The 16897-nt window shown below is 36.9% G+C and overlaps 1 protein-coding gene across 3 annotated transcripts in view; it reads left to right on the forward strand.

Moving 5' to 3' along the window:
• The window catches only part of Ccser1 (coiled-coil serine rich protein 1), a 1108363-nt gene that overhangs the window by 564051 nt on the left and 527415 nt on the right, over positions 1-16897 (forward strand). The window contains exon 9 of one of the 3 annotated variants that reach the window (XM_076939867.1): positions 5243-5287. The exons of the other annotated variants lie outside the window; for them this stretch is intronic. Coding sequence (XP_076795982.1) covers positions 5243-5272 — 30 coding nt within the window. The 3' untranslated portion in view covers positions 5273-5287. Of the gene's footprint in view, positions 1-5242; positions 5288-16897 lie in introns of those variants that run through there. 3 annotated transcript variants of the gene reach the window in all.

A 16897-nucleotide genomic window follows, 5' to 3' on the forward strand; every position in this document is an offset into this window, starting at 1 on the left:
GAGACAAGGATTTTGTGATTTAATGCTCATCCTTCCTCTGTTCTTTTGTATCTATTGCTGTTATTTTTTTTCTTGGTTTGGATATTGTCTGTTGAACATGATAGTACTTATAGCTAGAATTCTTAAGAGGGTGCTGGTGACAAAATAATAAACAATTTAATAAAAACAAAATATATAATACATTTCTCTCCTCTCACGCCTCCTAATTTTTCTAAGTCAGAACACCCTTCTCAAATTAGTGGCTTCCTCTCTTTTAACCATTGTTCTTTATATACAAATAAACATATAAACATGACTTGATTGGTTCTTTCAGGGTTGCCTACATGCATATATTTCTAAAGTTGACCACTGAATGTTGGAAAACCAACAATGAGCCTCATCCTTTGGGAAGACTGAAGCTTTCTCTCTCTTAGCAGTTGTTAATGGCTTGCAGATATTTATCTGGCATAGGGATGACCTGTGAGATTCCATCTATGTGCATTGTAATATCAACTGTTAGAACTGTTCAAGTCTTATTTATACATCCATGTTATTGAGCCTTCATAGGTGTCGCTTCCCTGTCATAGCTAAAAGGTACAGTTGCATAGCAGACTTCCTGGATGTCCTTCTCTTACAAGTCTTTGTGTCCCCTTTTTGTTGATGTTTTCTGAACCCTGAGTGTAGGAGTAATATTGTAAATGTAACAGTTTGGGGTGAGCATTGCTTGGTCAGATGTTCTTTCATGACTATCTATAATGGCTTTTTTTTCCATTGTAAAAATAAACTTCTTCAGTAAGGACTGAGTTCAAAAGTTACTCATGGGCATAAGTATTTAGAATGAAGTTAGGAGTTGTACTGTTTCAAGAAAGTGGCTTCTCTGTGTATATGTGGTGGTGGGACTAGGCTAGGGGGAGACGTATGAAAGTCAGAAGACAAGTTATAAGGTATGTTTTTCTCAGCTTTTTGGCCTTGAGGCAAGCAGCTTTAGCCACTGAGCCCTAAGTCCAGTTTTGATAGCATACCAGCAGGTAGCTGAGACTCTGACAAGTGAAAAGTTAAATAGATGAATACTTTTTTGATGAGAGATTAGATATTCAGAGCATATGTCATCTTTGAACTCAATTGGACTCTATAAGACATTTTGTGAAGTTGATTTTGGTATTTATTGACTCTAGAGGTTTCTAGTGTAAATTATATGTCAGCAATTAGCAAGTTATCATGTGTATTTAAAGTGTCTGAACTGCAAGTACTTTCCCAAGATGAGTGATAATTCTGAAAATCAGAAACCACATGCCATATGGTTCCTCCTTTCAAGTGAGTCAGTTACTTTATAATGAAATCTTTTAGTAAGAATTATGATTGCATTCCATATAAATTGGAATCCTTCACTTTTTCTTAGGGGTGGTGATTAGTGTAATGATCTCCCTCGTTTTGTGCTCCCTCCCTCACCTCATACTTCTGCATCTAAACAGTAAAGAAGTTACCATTCAGTCCTGTTAGCATAGCATCCCATCAGGTCATCCTTAGCATGTTGGCATTATATGGCATCTCTAGATAGTATCAAGGCAGTGTGGCATCACTGCCATCAAATGCTGCCACACTCATTACACCAGTGTAGAAAACAGAGGTAATATTGGTGAAAAACTCAATAGCTATTGTCTCCCAGCTGGAGCTGAAGGAGAGTAGAGAGCATGATTTGAGTCTATGAAAATGGGCTCAAAAAAAGCAGGGATCTTAGCCAATGTGTCAGACACTCAATATACAGGTTGAGTTTGAAAAACGAGCTGCTGTTAATTGGTTTTATTAATGGATTTCAGAGTTAAAAGATAGAAAATAGATACCTAGTTTATAACCCTTAATCTTTAGACAGACAGTATTATTTACTTTTCAGGAAAATATTTGACATAATACTTTCTGTATCTTATTTTTCTGAGATATTTCGCTTACATTCTATTGTTGCAAGGTGCAGAAATCAATTTCTAAAATTATTTAAACATAATCTTGAGGGATTGTTGTACTAGTACCTTTTTCATGTCCAAATATGCACTATTCATAGAAAACAAATTCTACTCCACTGTTGTTGGAGTTGGGCAGCAGTGAACCTCACACAGGGCACCACTGTCTACTAGGATAAGTTTCCCCTGAAGACACCTATCAGTCATCATCTTTAGCTTCCTCAACTATCAATTTTCTTCTCAGCTTTCTTACTTTCTTTTTAATAGAAGATTAAGTTATTCACCTGAATCAATCTTTGGTAAATTTGCAAGTTGTATCCACATAAACTGGTGTAATTAGTGCAAAGAATGCTGTGTTGCAGGTCATAAGGCATCTGATCAAAAGGGGAATATCAGTAGATATGACAATGGGGAAGGCTGAAAATCTCCTGCTGCATTCATTTACATCCTCACCTTATATACCCACTTGTCTTTTCCATTTTCAGACTCTTCTTTCTCTTCATTTCTAAAAGAGTTAGCTTGGAAAATTATTCAAAATCTGAACTCACTTAGCAGTGTGACTAATTTGCTTTGAAAAAAATATTTAAGGATTTATAAATGAGTTGAACACTGAAGTAATGACATGAATTACAAAGGCAAAAATGATTAGTCTTATTTTCCAAAAGATCTTTAGAGTCGATGCTCTTCATGGGGGCCTGACTGTGAAAATTCGCAGGGAAGAGGAAAGAAAATGTTTGCACAGCTATCAGTCCAACTCTTCCCTTACAATTTGAGTTTCATTATTCACCCTTTACACTTTTTCCAGAATTATTTATATAACAATTACATTGGCTTAAATTTTAGGCTACTAGTTGAATCCATAATTTAAGTAAATTTCTAGTATGTGGAAAAAACATGGCCCTTAAGTTTCTAGAAAACCATGTCACTCTTCAGAGTTTACACTGGGCAAGACTACATTGATTTTTCTCATCTAAGTCATGTAAGTACATGGGTTTCATGTAGCCACACCCTCATCTCCATCCAGAAACAGTGTTTGGAGGGATGGATTCCTTTTTTACTCAGAAAACTTTCTTGGGTTCACTGTTGCTTATGTGAGTATTTTATCAGGTTGTGTCTCAGCAGACCTCACTAACAACATCCTCTTTAAATTCACTCTCATGTTTTCAAATTCTTTTGTTTAATTTTAAATATAACTACTTATCTTACATCTTTATTCTGTGTGAAAATGTTTTTGATATTTAGCAAATGTCTCCTTTCCATTGTTATTGGAATCATATGGAACAGACCTTAAGTCTTTCTTATGTAGTCATAAATGGTGCTTAGAAATAGAATCACGTATTATATCATCAGCAATTGAGGTGAATTGTTCACAAGATTTATATGTACTTCTGGTGAATACTCAGAATAAAAACTAAGGGAATGGAAATTGTGAACTTTGTAAAGCAATATCTGATTTAAATGAATCAAACCATTTAAACAATTCAGGAAAATAAGAAGTTGCTACACTATTAAAAAATAAACAAACAACAATAACAACAAATCAGCCAATGCCCTATGTCTCAACAATGATACCTGTGAGAACATGTATAGAATTTAACTCATGATATTAGCAGTTGTCAAAACTCATAAAAACACAAAATGACAGTTGGTGGTGCTCTATGTTGGCATTCTGTGGTAACAGAAAAAGCTAGTGTCTGTAGCATGCAGAAAGTGACAAACAGGCATTCCAGCTCACCTGTGTGTAGTAGGTTCAAACCATCGTGGCTCTGAGTAGTCATGGGGATTCCTGGGAAGAGTGGAGTCCAAGAATGGAAGACCGGCCACTGATGGTTTTCAGGTTGGATCTGACTCTAATCAGTTTCTTTTTCTTCCTGGCATCTCACACAGATGAAAAGAATCATGTTCACTGAGGTTTAAAATATGTAAAGTATAAAGTTGTAATAGCACAATTAAAATTGGTGCCATCCTTAAAATACAGATGATTCAATGTGCCATTCATGTATTATGAAAGCATTTGTATGTATGTTTATGTAATAAGTCTGTATACACAGGCACACATGTGCATGTGTAGAGAAATAGTCTTTGAATTATGTTGTAGGAATATGAAAGCTTTCAGAAGTACCTGTATTAAAAAAGATTCCACATTTTTTGAAGTATTCTTTCCAGGAATGATAATATCTTAGATTATTTTATTATATTCTTCTGGTGACTCCTGAAATGACTTTGGGAAGTCAAAATATTTGTAAATAAATGTTGGACAATATTTACTTACCATATAGATTGCCATGAAATAAGTGAACTTCAAATGAGAAAAGACTCTTTTCATTTGCAATATGGAAGGTTTCTGCCTATGGTCCATTGGCTCTGTTGCTTTTTTACATGTCATCATGCTGCTGTATCATAGTGGAAGCACATGGTGGAGATGGCCGCTTAAACACAAAAGAGTGTAAATTAAACACAGAGTGTGTGAATCTACCTTATTTTCAAGACAGTGGCCACAGTGTGCTCTAGCTTCTTCCCACTCAGGCCAACTGTTGAAGGTTCCTGACTTTAAAAAAGCTTCACAACTGAGGGTCCAGACTTTTTGGGAACACTTAACCAAACCAAGAAACAGCTAGCAGTTATTACTTATAAATGTTAATGTTTTTAGTTTATGTGACAATATAATTTCTATACTCATCCTTTCCTAATTTACAGACTATTGCATTAGCGCCTTATAGCTGAGGAAGCGCAGGCAGAGTCACAGGCTGTAGAGATGGCATAGCTCTAGCCAGCCTGTCATTTTTCCTTAAGACCTACCTACCTTAAGTCTGTGCAGTCTGACTGATCTGTATTCCTTTGTGGATGATTCTTGTCCTAATGAAAAGAAGTGAGGCATACGTAAATTGCTGCAGGAAAGCCTTCTATGAGATCAAGAGGAGTTTCCCCTTGCTTAACCATACCCCTTCCCCCCAACAGCAGTGAGATAATTGCTATGTACGGGAAAGTTGAATGTGAATTCTGAGTTTTAATGAGAACAGTGTAAGACTTTAGTGATGATGGATGAGAGGAAAGCAGCTTTGAGTAACTTCTCATTTCAAGTGAGGGTCATTGATGATGCTGGACAGTCATGCCACTTTATATGAAAGTGAATGAAGCTTTATAGTAACGATGTACACACACTTTCACAGTGAGAATGGTCTTCATTAAGAAGAGTATTCAATTTCTGTGGTATTGATTTATTTGTAAATAAAACTACTTACCAGCATGATCCTCACTCCATGAAACTTCTACAGTGAGTACAACCTCTATTTATATTTGTTTTCTAGGATTCAGCAACCGATTTTATGGTTCTGTAGTTTCACCAACCATTATTAAATCATCTCTGTTATTTTTGCCTCTCCATCCACAGTGAGTAGTGCTGAGGCACACAGACAATAAATGTGGTCTTGTCTTTCCCATAACATCTAGTGTGTGTTCAGTAGCTCATTTTTTGATTGATCCAAAGTATAAACAACAGTTATTGGGTATGCACTTCAGTACACCTGGGAATGTCCTATAGTTCTTCAGTGCAAAAGGATTAGTAACCCTAAACTGTGACATATAACCAGACAACATGCACTTTCAAAGAATTTCTGCGATTTCTATATCCTCCAGTAGGACACAAATTTAATTTACAAACTCTTGTGATGGTCACATCACTTTGTCTGGGATGATCACATCTTGTTAACAGCAAACCAGAATTTAGTTACCATTAAAAGTCCACATGTATGCCAATGGAAGTAGTGTTCTGCCATTCATCAGTGCTGAACCCTTGTCTGTCTTAGTCCCATAGCTGTTCTTCTACATGCTGTGTTCCATCTAATTCTACTGGGCTACAACTAAGCAGTAAGCAACACATCTTTAAATGTATATGAGTGTATGTGTCTGTGAGTATATTTTCAAAGACAAACAAAGCAATGGAGTTTTATAGCAATGTTGGAAAACAGAAAACCAGGAGTGCCTTGACCTTACTCTCCATGTTATTCTCCTGGCCTGCACTACTAGCAGATGGCAGTCATAGTCCCAGTGGGCCCTTCCTGTATTTCACATCTATCAAGATGCCTTTTTTATAACTGGATTTATTTTAACTAGTTTCAGAAATGTATGCAAACACTAACATGTAACACTGTGCCTCCAGATGTGTTAATGATTTAGCTTCCCACCTTGCCTTTTTAATCTGCTTTCAAGGTCAAAAGGAATGCTGGTGAAGTGAAAGTGAGTGATTCTTCACTTTGGGCTTTCTATCCTGCTTCTGCTTACTTGAGCTGCACACCTAGGCTGAGGCCCTGGCAGATTCTCTTCCAGAGAATTGCTGCTAAAGCATTTTTCTCCCTTTTGCTTCCACTTATCTTCAGGCACAGCTTTAGGGGATATTTTTAAAGGTAACAAATATGTTCACATGATATGATTATATAAATCCTTTATCTACAAGCAAAAATCACTAGAGGGTTTGTATGTGAGGTCTTTAAAATAAACATAAAGTCAGTGACTGTTGCAGCAAACCTATGAACTTATTTAAAATGTTATTTCCCCCTGATATTTGTGAAAGTATGTCATGTCTTTCAAACCAAGAGTTAGTTTTCTCTTCCTAGAAAAATATAGTTTTCTATTTTGAGGACGCTTCAGAGATGGGGCGTTTGGCCAGGTCCTCGAATGTTCCACACATCTCCAGTTTTTGCTGTTCCCCTACCCCCATTGAGAGGCCTTGACAAAGTTACCCTATTTTCTTATTTTTTAATCTTTAATTGAAAATTCAAAGCAAAAAAAACCTGGCATTAAAATAAATTCAACAAACATTTACAAGTGATTTTTGGATCTCTGTTAAATGATTTTTTTTCATTTTTATTGATTATTTGATTTATTTAAATTTCAAATTATCCCCCTTCCCAGTTTCCCCTCCACATATCCCGTCCATTCCCCTGCCTCTAGGAAGGTGCTCCCTCACCCTCCAACTCTTGCCTCAGCACCCTAGGGTTCCCCTCCCCTTGGTCATCCACAGGACCAACGCGGGCTCCCTACCCAGTGATGCCTGCTAAGGCAATTCTCTGCTACATATCCAGCTGGAGCCATGGGTCCTCCAAGGTGAACTCTTGGGTTGGTGGTTTAGTCAATGGGAGCTTAGGGGGTCTGGTTTGTTGATATTGTTGTTCTTCCTTTGAGGTTGCAAATCCTTTCAGCTCAGAGAAATGATTTTCTTACATCATGGTCAGTTATTGAAAAATCTCAATGGCATGCCCGTTTTGGATTGCACAGCATTATACTATAGATCTGTAACCAGTTAACTGCATCTCTCCTCTCACCTATCAACACCTTGTGTTTTCTCAAGTTATTGAGATCCTTGATGATGATGATTTATGTCATGACCCAGCCAGTATCAGCTGTGACACTCAGGCACTTACGTGTTCTGCATCATGCTGCAGAGAGAAAGGGGCGTGATGAATGAGAATCATCTTCTTTGGGTGGTTATTAAATGACTTCACTTTTAAACAATGAGAGATGTGATAAACAGAGTGGAGCCTCATGGTTAATGACATTTCCAAGTTTGAGAATGCTGCAAATAATGGGGAAATTTCATTATAAGACAAAGGACCTCTCTTCTGACACATGCGAACAAATGACTTTATATCTCATCTGTATTTAGCGAGTGATTTTTAAAGTCTATTCATTTATTCTTTGGTCTCCACTTTTGTATAAATGATGGTGCTCTTTTAAAACCTGAAGTCCAAATGGCTTTAATACGATGAAGTATGTGACATTTTATAGGCATTTCATAACAATTCTTGCATGTCACCGAAGTGCAGTTACATACAATATCAATTATCCTCGAAGGTATTGTGTGGTTGTAGATCATAAACTTTTAGCTTAAATTAAACATCACAGCTGGTTGCTTTAATTTGATGCATTATGCCACAAATGTTTCAACAGCTTGACTAAAATGAGCCATACTGACGGAAGAGCTAAGGTCAGTGCACATGCAGCCTAGTCAGTTGTAAATTTTCTCTGGGCATATTAAAAGGCATTCTGCAGAATATGCTTAATGGAATGTAACCAAACAAAAGAACTGAGTAGACAGTTGCAATGTTGTTTTACTGATGGAAAGCATTGAATGAATTCTTTTTCTCACAACAAAACATTTAAAAATCATGAACATTGTGCTTTGAGGAGGTTGTTTACTCCTATTGTGATAGATAGCTCTGCCTGCCTCCTTTTTTTTTTTTTTTTTTTTTTTTTTTTTTTTTTTTTTTTTTTTTTACTGGAAACAACATCAAATCTTCAAGGGGACACAGCTGGAGAAGGACCAAACATGATTTCAGTTTCTCACTTGCTTCCCACAAATACAGCCCTCCTCCCACCTGTGCAATTAAGAGACCAGAAAAGCTATCTTTTCTACTAACTCCATTTGAAATTCAAAAGCCTGAAGCTGAGAAGTTGAAAGAAATACTGCTAAGATAATCATTCATAATAATAAAAGCCAATTTTAAGACTATTGTAACTCCAAGGGTGTTCTAACCTGCAGCAATTAGTTCTAAATGTTATTGTAGAGTCAGTTCATGATGTAAATTAGCTATCAGTTAAATCAGAAAATACAGTTTCCTAAATCATGGCTGGAAATAAATCACAGAAAAAAAAATAGTGTGATGGGTTAATGCCCCATAGGGTTTTAAAATTTAAACTTTCTAAATAAGAGTTATTTTCTTATCAGTCATGGTATATTATAATTTTATAACTACATGAGAACCAATAGCTATCTGATAGTTTCTGTTACCACCTGTTTAAGCTTGTCCCAGTTAAGAAAGAGCTGTCACTATTGTACATGGTAAGACTGGGAGCCCTACTTAATTCCTTTTTTATATAACAAAATCATAATTAATTACCGAGTGCATGTGTGTTTGTTTTCTTTAAACAAAGCTATATATACTAGTTTTCCATTTAAGCTTAACACAATTTCATGTTCCTCACAGACTCATTAAAGCCTCTCAGTAAAAAATCAAATATTCTTCACTGTCTGATGAAAATTTATTTACAGACTTCCTTCTGTCTCACATTAGAGTTGCTTTGGCAACTAGATTGTAAGCATATTTGATCTGTATATTATTCATCTCCACTTTAGCTCATATAATACCTAGATTTTCATGACTGTAATGAGACTGTAGATATAGGTCATTAATGAAGTAAAGGAGATAATTTAGCTCTTGCTTTTGTAGTCACACATCCAAATGGCAAAAAGGTGTTCAGGCAAAATCCCCCTGTAGATGTAGGATTGTGGGACAAGTGTATGTTAGGAGGCTGGCAGAGTTAGCAGAGAAAGAGAGGATTATAGTGGCTGGGCTTACTCCTGTAAGAACATTCCCACTGAAGTCAGTCATTGAAGAAGCTTGGGAATGGATCCATCTCCCTATAACTTAAAAGGCCCAACACTTTGTCAATATTGTCATCATGAGGACAAAACCTCTAGTACAAACAGATCCTTAAAAAACTCATTCTTAATTCTCTGTGTATGTAATTAATATATATATCCAAGTGAGCCAAGTGAGTTAAATCATCATTGTGATCCAATAATTCCTTTTTTCTTCTTTCTTTCTCTTTTTTTTTTCTTTGTTGGTTTTTCGAGATAGGGTTTCTCTGTGTAGTCCTGGCTGTCCTGGAACTCACTCTGTAGACCAGGCTGGCCTCAAACTCAGAAATCCACCTGTCTCTACCTCCCAAGTGCTGGGATTAAAGGCGTGCGCCACCACTGCCAGGCTCTTTTTTAAGACTGTAATACATTTACATCATTTGGCCCTTTCCCTTCCTTCCTCCAAACCCTTTCAGATACCCTTCTTTGTTGTTCACTTTCAAATTCATGGCTGCTTTTCCCTTGACTGTTACATGCATCTCTCTCTCTCTCTCTCTCTCTCTCTCTCTCTCTCTCTCTCTCTCTCTCTCTCTCCTTGTGTGTGTCTCTGTGTGTGTATATTTAAATACAACATGCACTGTTTATCTTATGTTATTTTTATGCATGTTTTCAAGGCTGATCATTTGGTATTGGATAATGAATTAATGTCCTCTTTCCTGAAAAAAATAATTTCTTCTACTCTCTGAATTCCTTAATTGCCCATAGTTTTTTGTTCAGTATTCCAAGCCCCGTGGTCTTTCTTCAGTTGTCTTTGTAATGTCTCTTGTTGTTGTCCTTGTTCAGTTCATGAATATGTAGCCAGGCTGATGAAACTACAAGTGTAGCTTTTGGTATTACTAGGAGACAATATCCAATATCACAGAAAATTTCATGATCCTCCTGGCACTTTCTTTCTTTCTTCCTCAACTTCAAAAATGCACAATAACCCCAAAGGTATGGCAATGTCATGTATACCTTAACAAAACCGAACAGCTTTCGATATGGACTTAAGACTGGTTCCACAACAGAAGATTGTGTACTGTGATCTTTGTCAACTTCCTGCAACTTGTGAAGTTATGGCATGGATATTAGAGGAAAAAAATAACCAAAAACTTATATCTGCAAGTTTACAAAATAAGCATAATCCATAACTACCCTTTTTAATATTTGTCTTTATATCCATAGATAAGTGTTGTCCTTACAGCTCATCAGGGAACTATCTCTTTTCAATAATAGTCTCCTTTTTGAAAGAATGAATGAGCCAAATTTCATAGAAATTGTATTTTTAAACAAAATAAATTAATATTAGCTCTGAGATCAAAGACCTGCTATGACCTTCTCTATAAGCATATCAACAAAGTTGAGTGAATATGCCTCACTCTGCATCAATCCAGAGTTTAGAACCATTCTGAATCTGGTTGCTCAATGAAGCCTCCACTAAAGAAGCAGAGAACCTACTCTTACCCTCTTGTTTTCTCTCAGCACCCCTGTGAATCAGTGTTTCTCGAGTTGGTTTCAGAGGCAGAAATAATCTGCCTTGTCTCATCTTGTCTCTCTGTAAGAAAGTATTTTCAGTGGAAATACACTGTGTGTATACTTTAGGGAAACCTGATTATAAAGCCTGACTGTGAACTTGGCATGTTTACTAGGTTTGCATGCTAAATGCCTTTGGTAATTGCAGAGAACCATGTGTGTCTCCTAAATGTTAATACATACAAGGCACAACGAGGCAATTCAAAAACAAAATCTAAGAATGAGCCTGGCTCACAGATTTTGCTACATAGACCCAAATCTCTTTCACAATATCTTCCTTGCAGAATGTGTCCAGGTGCTGTAGGTTGAAGTTTTATTTTTCAATGAATCACTGGAAATGAAAGAAAAGGAAATAAAAAGGACAAGATGTAGCCACCAATGTGGATTTTCCAGGTAGTTTTTCCTGAACTATTTTAGTACTGGTGGAAAGGTCATAATTACTACTCAAATCATGCAGGAAGAAAAACTGCTTTCAGGTCAACAATGTCAGAATGTGATATTGTGTCACTGTGGATGAGCTGGCTTCTGCTCTTTACCTTCTTTCTCATTCCGTCATTTTATAAAACTACATTGACCCACTGTTCAAGTCAACCCCACAGCATCCTAGATGCCTCACCTCCAATGGCCTGCTCCTTTATTCATAGATGATGCATTCTGGGTGCTACTTAGAAAATGTATACACAGAGATCTTCCTCTACATGATCACAAACTGTTCTTCTGTAAATACCCACAATGCCTCAGAATTCCTGCTTCCAGTCAGATCCTGCGTTTTGCACTTTTACATCTTTTATTAATTCATATCATTTTTGTTAACATTTTTCTTCTATTTTTGTTGGGAGCCGACTTTTAGCAGAAAGCAACTATCAGCTTTGCAGCCATCTTGAGCCATATACCCTGACTTGAGACTTGTATTACAATAGCCTACAACAGCTGAGCACACTCCGATAATCTTGGTTTAGATACCCAGGACTTTCCTTGAGTGTGTGAGATTAAAGGTGTGTGACTTAAAGATCAAATTTAGACAAGGCCTAAGGGCATTACTTAAAGGCATGACCAAAAGGCATGGCTTAGAAGTGAGACATATAAAAGGCGAGAGGCAGACAGGAGAGTTGAGAACAATTTGAAGTAACAGAGATTCAGACACTAGGAGTAGGAGTAGACATTAGACACTCAGAAGAGGACAGAAGGAGTACAACTAGGAACTAGAAGTAGTACAACTAGAAACTAGAAGGAGTACAACTAGGAACTAGGAACTCAAGACTTGGGACTTGGACTAGGAAGAGAGACTGAAGAATAAATGGGATTGAATCACACTCTGTCTGGTCTCCATTCTTCGAGTCCGTCCTCACTCTCTCTTGCTGAACCCGACCCTAGGACCAGAGCAGCAGCTCGGGCTGGGATACAGTGGCCGCCAAGCATGGAGTGGAGAGGGCCGCAACATTTTTGGCCACCCAAAGTGGGGCAGCTTGGGCCCCAACATTTTTGGCACCCAACCTGGTGCTAGTGTGGTTCTCAACATATTTTTGCTTCTGCCTGGGAGTCCATTTGCAGGTACATTCAGAAGATGCTGCTCTAGGTCAATACATTTCAAATTTCTCTTCACATTTCATGAAAATTGAGAGACAATGAACTGAATAATACCTAAGAAAACAGTTCTCAATGCATGCCCTGAGGTATCTAAATTTCTGTTTTCTGCCCTATCTTGTGCCATCACACAGATCAAATGTTCTCTAATGCTATCAATAGTTCTTCCCAGAAGCTGCACCTTTGCTTCAGAGATAAGTACTCTGAATGGCAAGGTAATCCTTTCAAATTACTACTTTTGTGAGGTTGAGCAAGATAGCCAGTCTCTCAGGAATTTAGGTTTTTATAGGAGACATGGAATATTAGTTATGATGATGAAGTAAATTTATAATTTCCATGTTTTTGAAAGACTTTCATGACCTGTTAGTTATCATATAGATTTGCATTATTGCCAGCATTTTTTTAGAATAGAAATAGCCATTTCAAGTCCTTCCAGACATTACTCAGAATTATGTCAGTGTGTTTCTACAATGAGCCTTGATATTTACTGCTTAAAATTGTCCAATGGCTTAACATTGCTCATTTCCAGATGTGTGATTTTTAACAAAGGAAACACCACACCTGGTATTTTAATTTCTGCTCATTTTTCATTTTAATTGAATCATTCATTTTTTGGTTAATGTGGAGACATCATATGTAGGAAATGCAATGTCTCACGAGGTTAGTACAGGCTATCACTGAAATCAAACTTGCCTCAGATTCCCAACTCAACACAATGATAGCACAATGGAAATCTCTTGAGCTATGCACCAAGGAGACTTGTCGGCAGACGCAATTAACAGGGACTTTTTTATCACCTGCCATCACTTGCTTCTTGAAGCTTCTTTAAAACGAGATCCTAACAAGCATATTCCATTTTTGTTGGGTCACACCCAACTTTAGCAGTTCAATAATTCAAACATTTTTAGTGGGGTCTGTCATATCCATGTTTTCTGAGAAAATGTTAGTAACTTTGTGTTGTTTCTCTTCTTTTTGTTTGTTTGGAGACAGTTTACTGAAGTGTTCTTCTTTTACCCAGGCTGCCCAGGATGACATCCAGCTTTCAGGGGTCCTTTTGCCTCAGCAACCTAACTATGAGTTCTGTGATTATAGGTGTGAGCAAACACATTCAGCTTGGTTTTATTTTAACATTAAATATGTTAAGTCTTATGCTTTTTCATGATACTGTTTTATGTTCATGAGAGGTGGCATCATGTGAGGAGCCATGGTTTTCTTACTACATTTTACTGTTTACCTCTTAGATGAAAACTTTCTGCTGAAATGAATTGATAATCATAATATTTACAGCAGTGCTTTGATTTCTTATGTCCCAGTGAATATTGGCTCTTAACTATTTTGCCATGAGCAGGGAAATGCTGTGAGAAGTATTTCAAGTATTCCAATTATTAGCTGCTATAAATTACAAATATATCTGCTTTACATGTAATTGCATATATGAATTTTATCTCTTTTTTTTTCCCCCGAATCTTTTCTCAAGAAGTATTCTTAACTGTTGATTCACATTTTGCATAGCTGGGTTCCTTGCCTTCCACTACTCTTAGGAGTGGTCTCCTTGATCTTCTACTGTGAAATTAATTTGGAGCCTCTGAGAAAGTGGATATCTGATGTCTCACTAGAGTACATGTTAGTTTAAACTTGTGATAAATTAGTAAAACAAAGTGCACAAAAATGTTGGGTATGTTTTCTTCATGATTTTGCTTTAGTTTTTCATCTCCATAAAGTAGCATGTATTCATTCCAAACAGCGTGAGGTGAAGGGAGGCTCAGGAAGGCAAGGACCAGTGAGTGCAGAATGTAGTGAGGATAAAGTTTGATCCCCCTGCAGTTGAGAATCCAAGCAATGTATTGTGTCCTGCCTCTAATCATGTAAGGAGCAAAGATAAATATTGAATTAATCTACCAGCATAATTAATAACAGGATGAAATAAAAAAGTCAGCCGCATCTAACAAGCACGATGGTGTTATCAACAAGTCGTCCTATTTTCTGTTTTTTTTTAAATAAACACAAATCATGTTAAGACCAAAATATGCACATTCACAAAATGTTTAAATTCAGCTCATTTCTGACTTAAAATTCACTTATTGGGAAACGCTAGGGATAGTATTCCAAATAAATGAGAAATAAAATAGAAAAAACAGAGTGGTGCAAAGCTGAGAAACAAAGGATCTCTGTAGGATGAAGAGAAGACAGATAAGCATGGAAAGTCTGTACACAGTACTAAAATAACCGAATCTATGCAGGGAGCTAAAAATACTGTGCTGTTAATGAAAAGCGTGTAAGTGGAGACAGCAGAGACTGAGCAGAGGAAGAGACAGGTGCCAGTTAGACCTTCTGTCTTCTGACACTGAGGATCTATGGCTTCATGCTGTGGAACTGTTTCAAGCACCATCCTTTCACACAGCCTGTATCTAAAGGGCAAAGCTTAAAATTAAACATAACAAGATTGAAATAACGCTGAAAGTTGACAAGGGCATTCAGAGGTTAATCGGAGAAAAGGAAGGCAGGTGTAAGAGAAACACATTTAATGGACTTCAAGAGTTAAATCACAAGATTAGTAGCTAATTAGGGTGAGATTTAGAGGGCCTCTTGTAGAACTCCACTGAGCAAAATGTGAAACTGTTTTGGATATTCACAAATTCTTGGGGAGAGACAGAGAGAAATAGTGGAAGTAGATGGGCTGACCATACTCTTTTTTAGGTGTCTGGAATCATATTCTTGTCCAAGGAAGAGAGCAAAGGTTGTTCCAGTGGGTCAGGGAGTACCTCATAGAGGTGTCAACAAATGCAGGGCAAGTTAATAAAAAATGATTATTTTTTCTGGGCCAGAAAAAAAATAATATTTTCTTCTGGCATATAGTAAATTCTATAAAAATATTGGAAAATGAAGGGCAAAAACACTCACAAAATAACAACATTCAAAGGCAACAAAGAACACCCACAGAGAAGGGAGGCACAGAAATATGACATGATCCCACGTATATAAATACCATCTGTCCTTGCAAACACATAGGCAAATTAGGGTGAAGACAGATAAAAATCAAAATATTGTAACAATTAATTCTAGTTAGAGAGGTAAATTAAATGGCTATTCAGAGGAGTTTCAATATTACTGTTTGTTTTGCTTTGTTTATGGAGGAAGGAGGGAGACTACAACCTTTATCCAGTATGTTAAAATTAGAAAGAACTAATTATTGAGTATACAATTATATGCTATTTTAGAACTAAGGACTTTTAATAGTAAATATTGATATGCTTAAAATAATTTCTGGTAATTTTATGCAAGAGTAGCTTGAGAAAGTATACAGATTCTCTGTGAAGAACAATTGTCGAACTGGAATGAAAGGAGAAGGCAGAGCACAAGAGTTAGAGTGGACTGAGACAGAGAGCTTTATTCTAAGACACATGACCTCTACATGTCATGCCTGACAGCAAGGGCAGATAGAGAGTTCACTTGAAACATAGCGGTCAGGAATATCTCACCAATGTAGTGAAGAAATAAAAATGAGAAAGAAAATGCCCGCATTCTGTGGAATTTGTCCTTCACATTTCATTATACTAGAGGTAAAACTTAAAATGAAAAAAAGGAATACAAGCTTGCCTCTACTTAAAGCATACACTCATTTCATCTAGTTCTGAATTATAATAAAGAGCCAAGGGGGAAATGTTACACTGCTTAGATGACATCATTCAAGAAATTATACTAAGGCAATGTCACAGCCTTATCCCCCAGTAGGAGCTCAATGACTGTGAGCTGTTTCCCACACTTAAGCCAGTCACTTAAGCATTCTGAAGTGTTCCCACATGGGTTCAGGACTCTCCCCAGTACTATGTCATTACCACAGACTAGAAACAAACCTGGCTGAAAGAAACAGGACATGGAAATGTGTTACTCAATTTCTAATTCTGTACTTTTGAATGCTGAAGTGTGTTGCAAAGATGATCTAATTGAAGTTATGAAATGTTAGAAGCAGTCAAAAGCCAATGCATTATTTGTTGTGTAGAGCTGTGGGACGACTTCAGAAGTGGATGCCTAGGATGTTCATGACTTCGTTCGACCTCCTTTTGCCCATAACATGTACTGTGATCCTAGAAGTTGGAAATTCTTACAAAATCCTGGGAAATTTATTTGGGAAGACTTTTTACCTCTGCTGAATATATCCTCCTTATTTCCCCATTTAGTTATACTGGACAATGGACCATGAGGGCCGGCCTACTCACCCTCAGAGGGAGGACCTCCTCAAGGTCAAAAGTTAGCAAATGCATAGACATTCTTCTATAACTCCAAGAGAGAGAAGTTGCTCTCAGGTGGGGCACTATTTCTTTATGAGGACATTTAAAGAAAACACTGACAGAAAATTCCCCCAGTAAGAAACAAATATTTTAGAAGGAACAAAATTTATTTTGTAGTTCTGATTGATACTGATTTTGTTTTTGTTACTTAAAAATTTTTC

The sequence above is a fragment of the Arvicanthis niloticus genome, chromosome 9 (assembly GCF_011762505.2).
Source record: "Arvicanthis niloticus isolate mArvNil1 chromosome 9, mArvNil1.pat.X, whole genome shotgun sequence".
Classification (NCBI taxonomy): Eukaryota; Metazoa; Chordata; class Mammalia; order Rodentia; family Muridae; genus Arvicanthis; species Arvicanthis niloticus.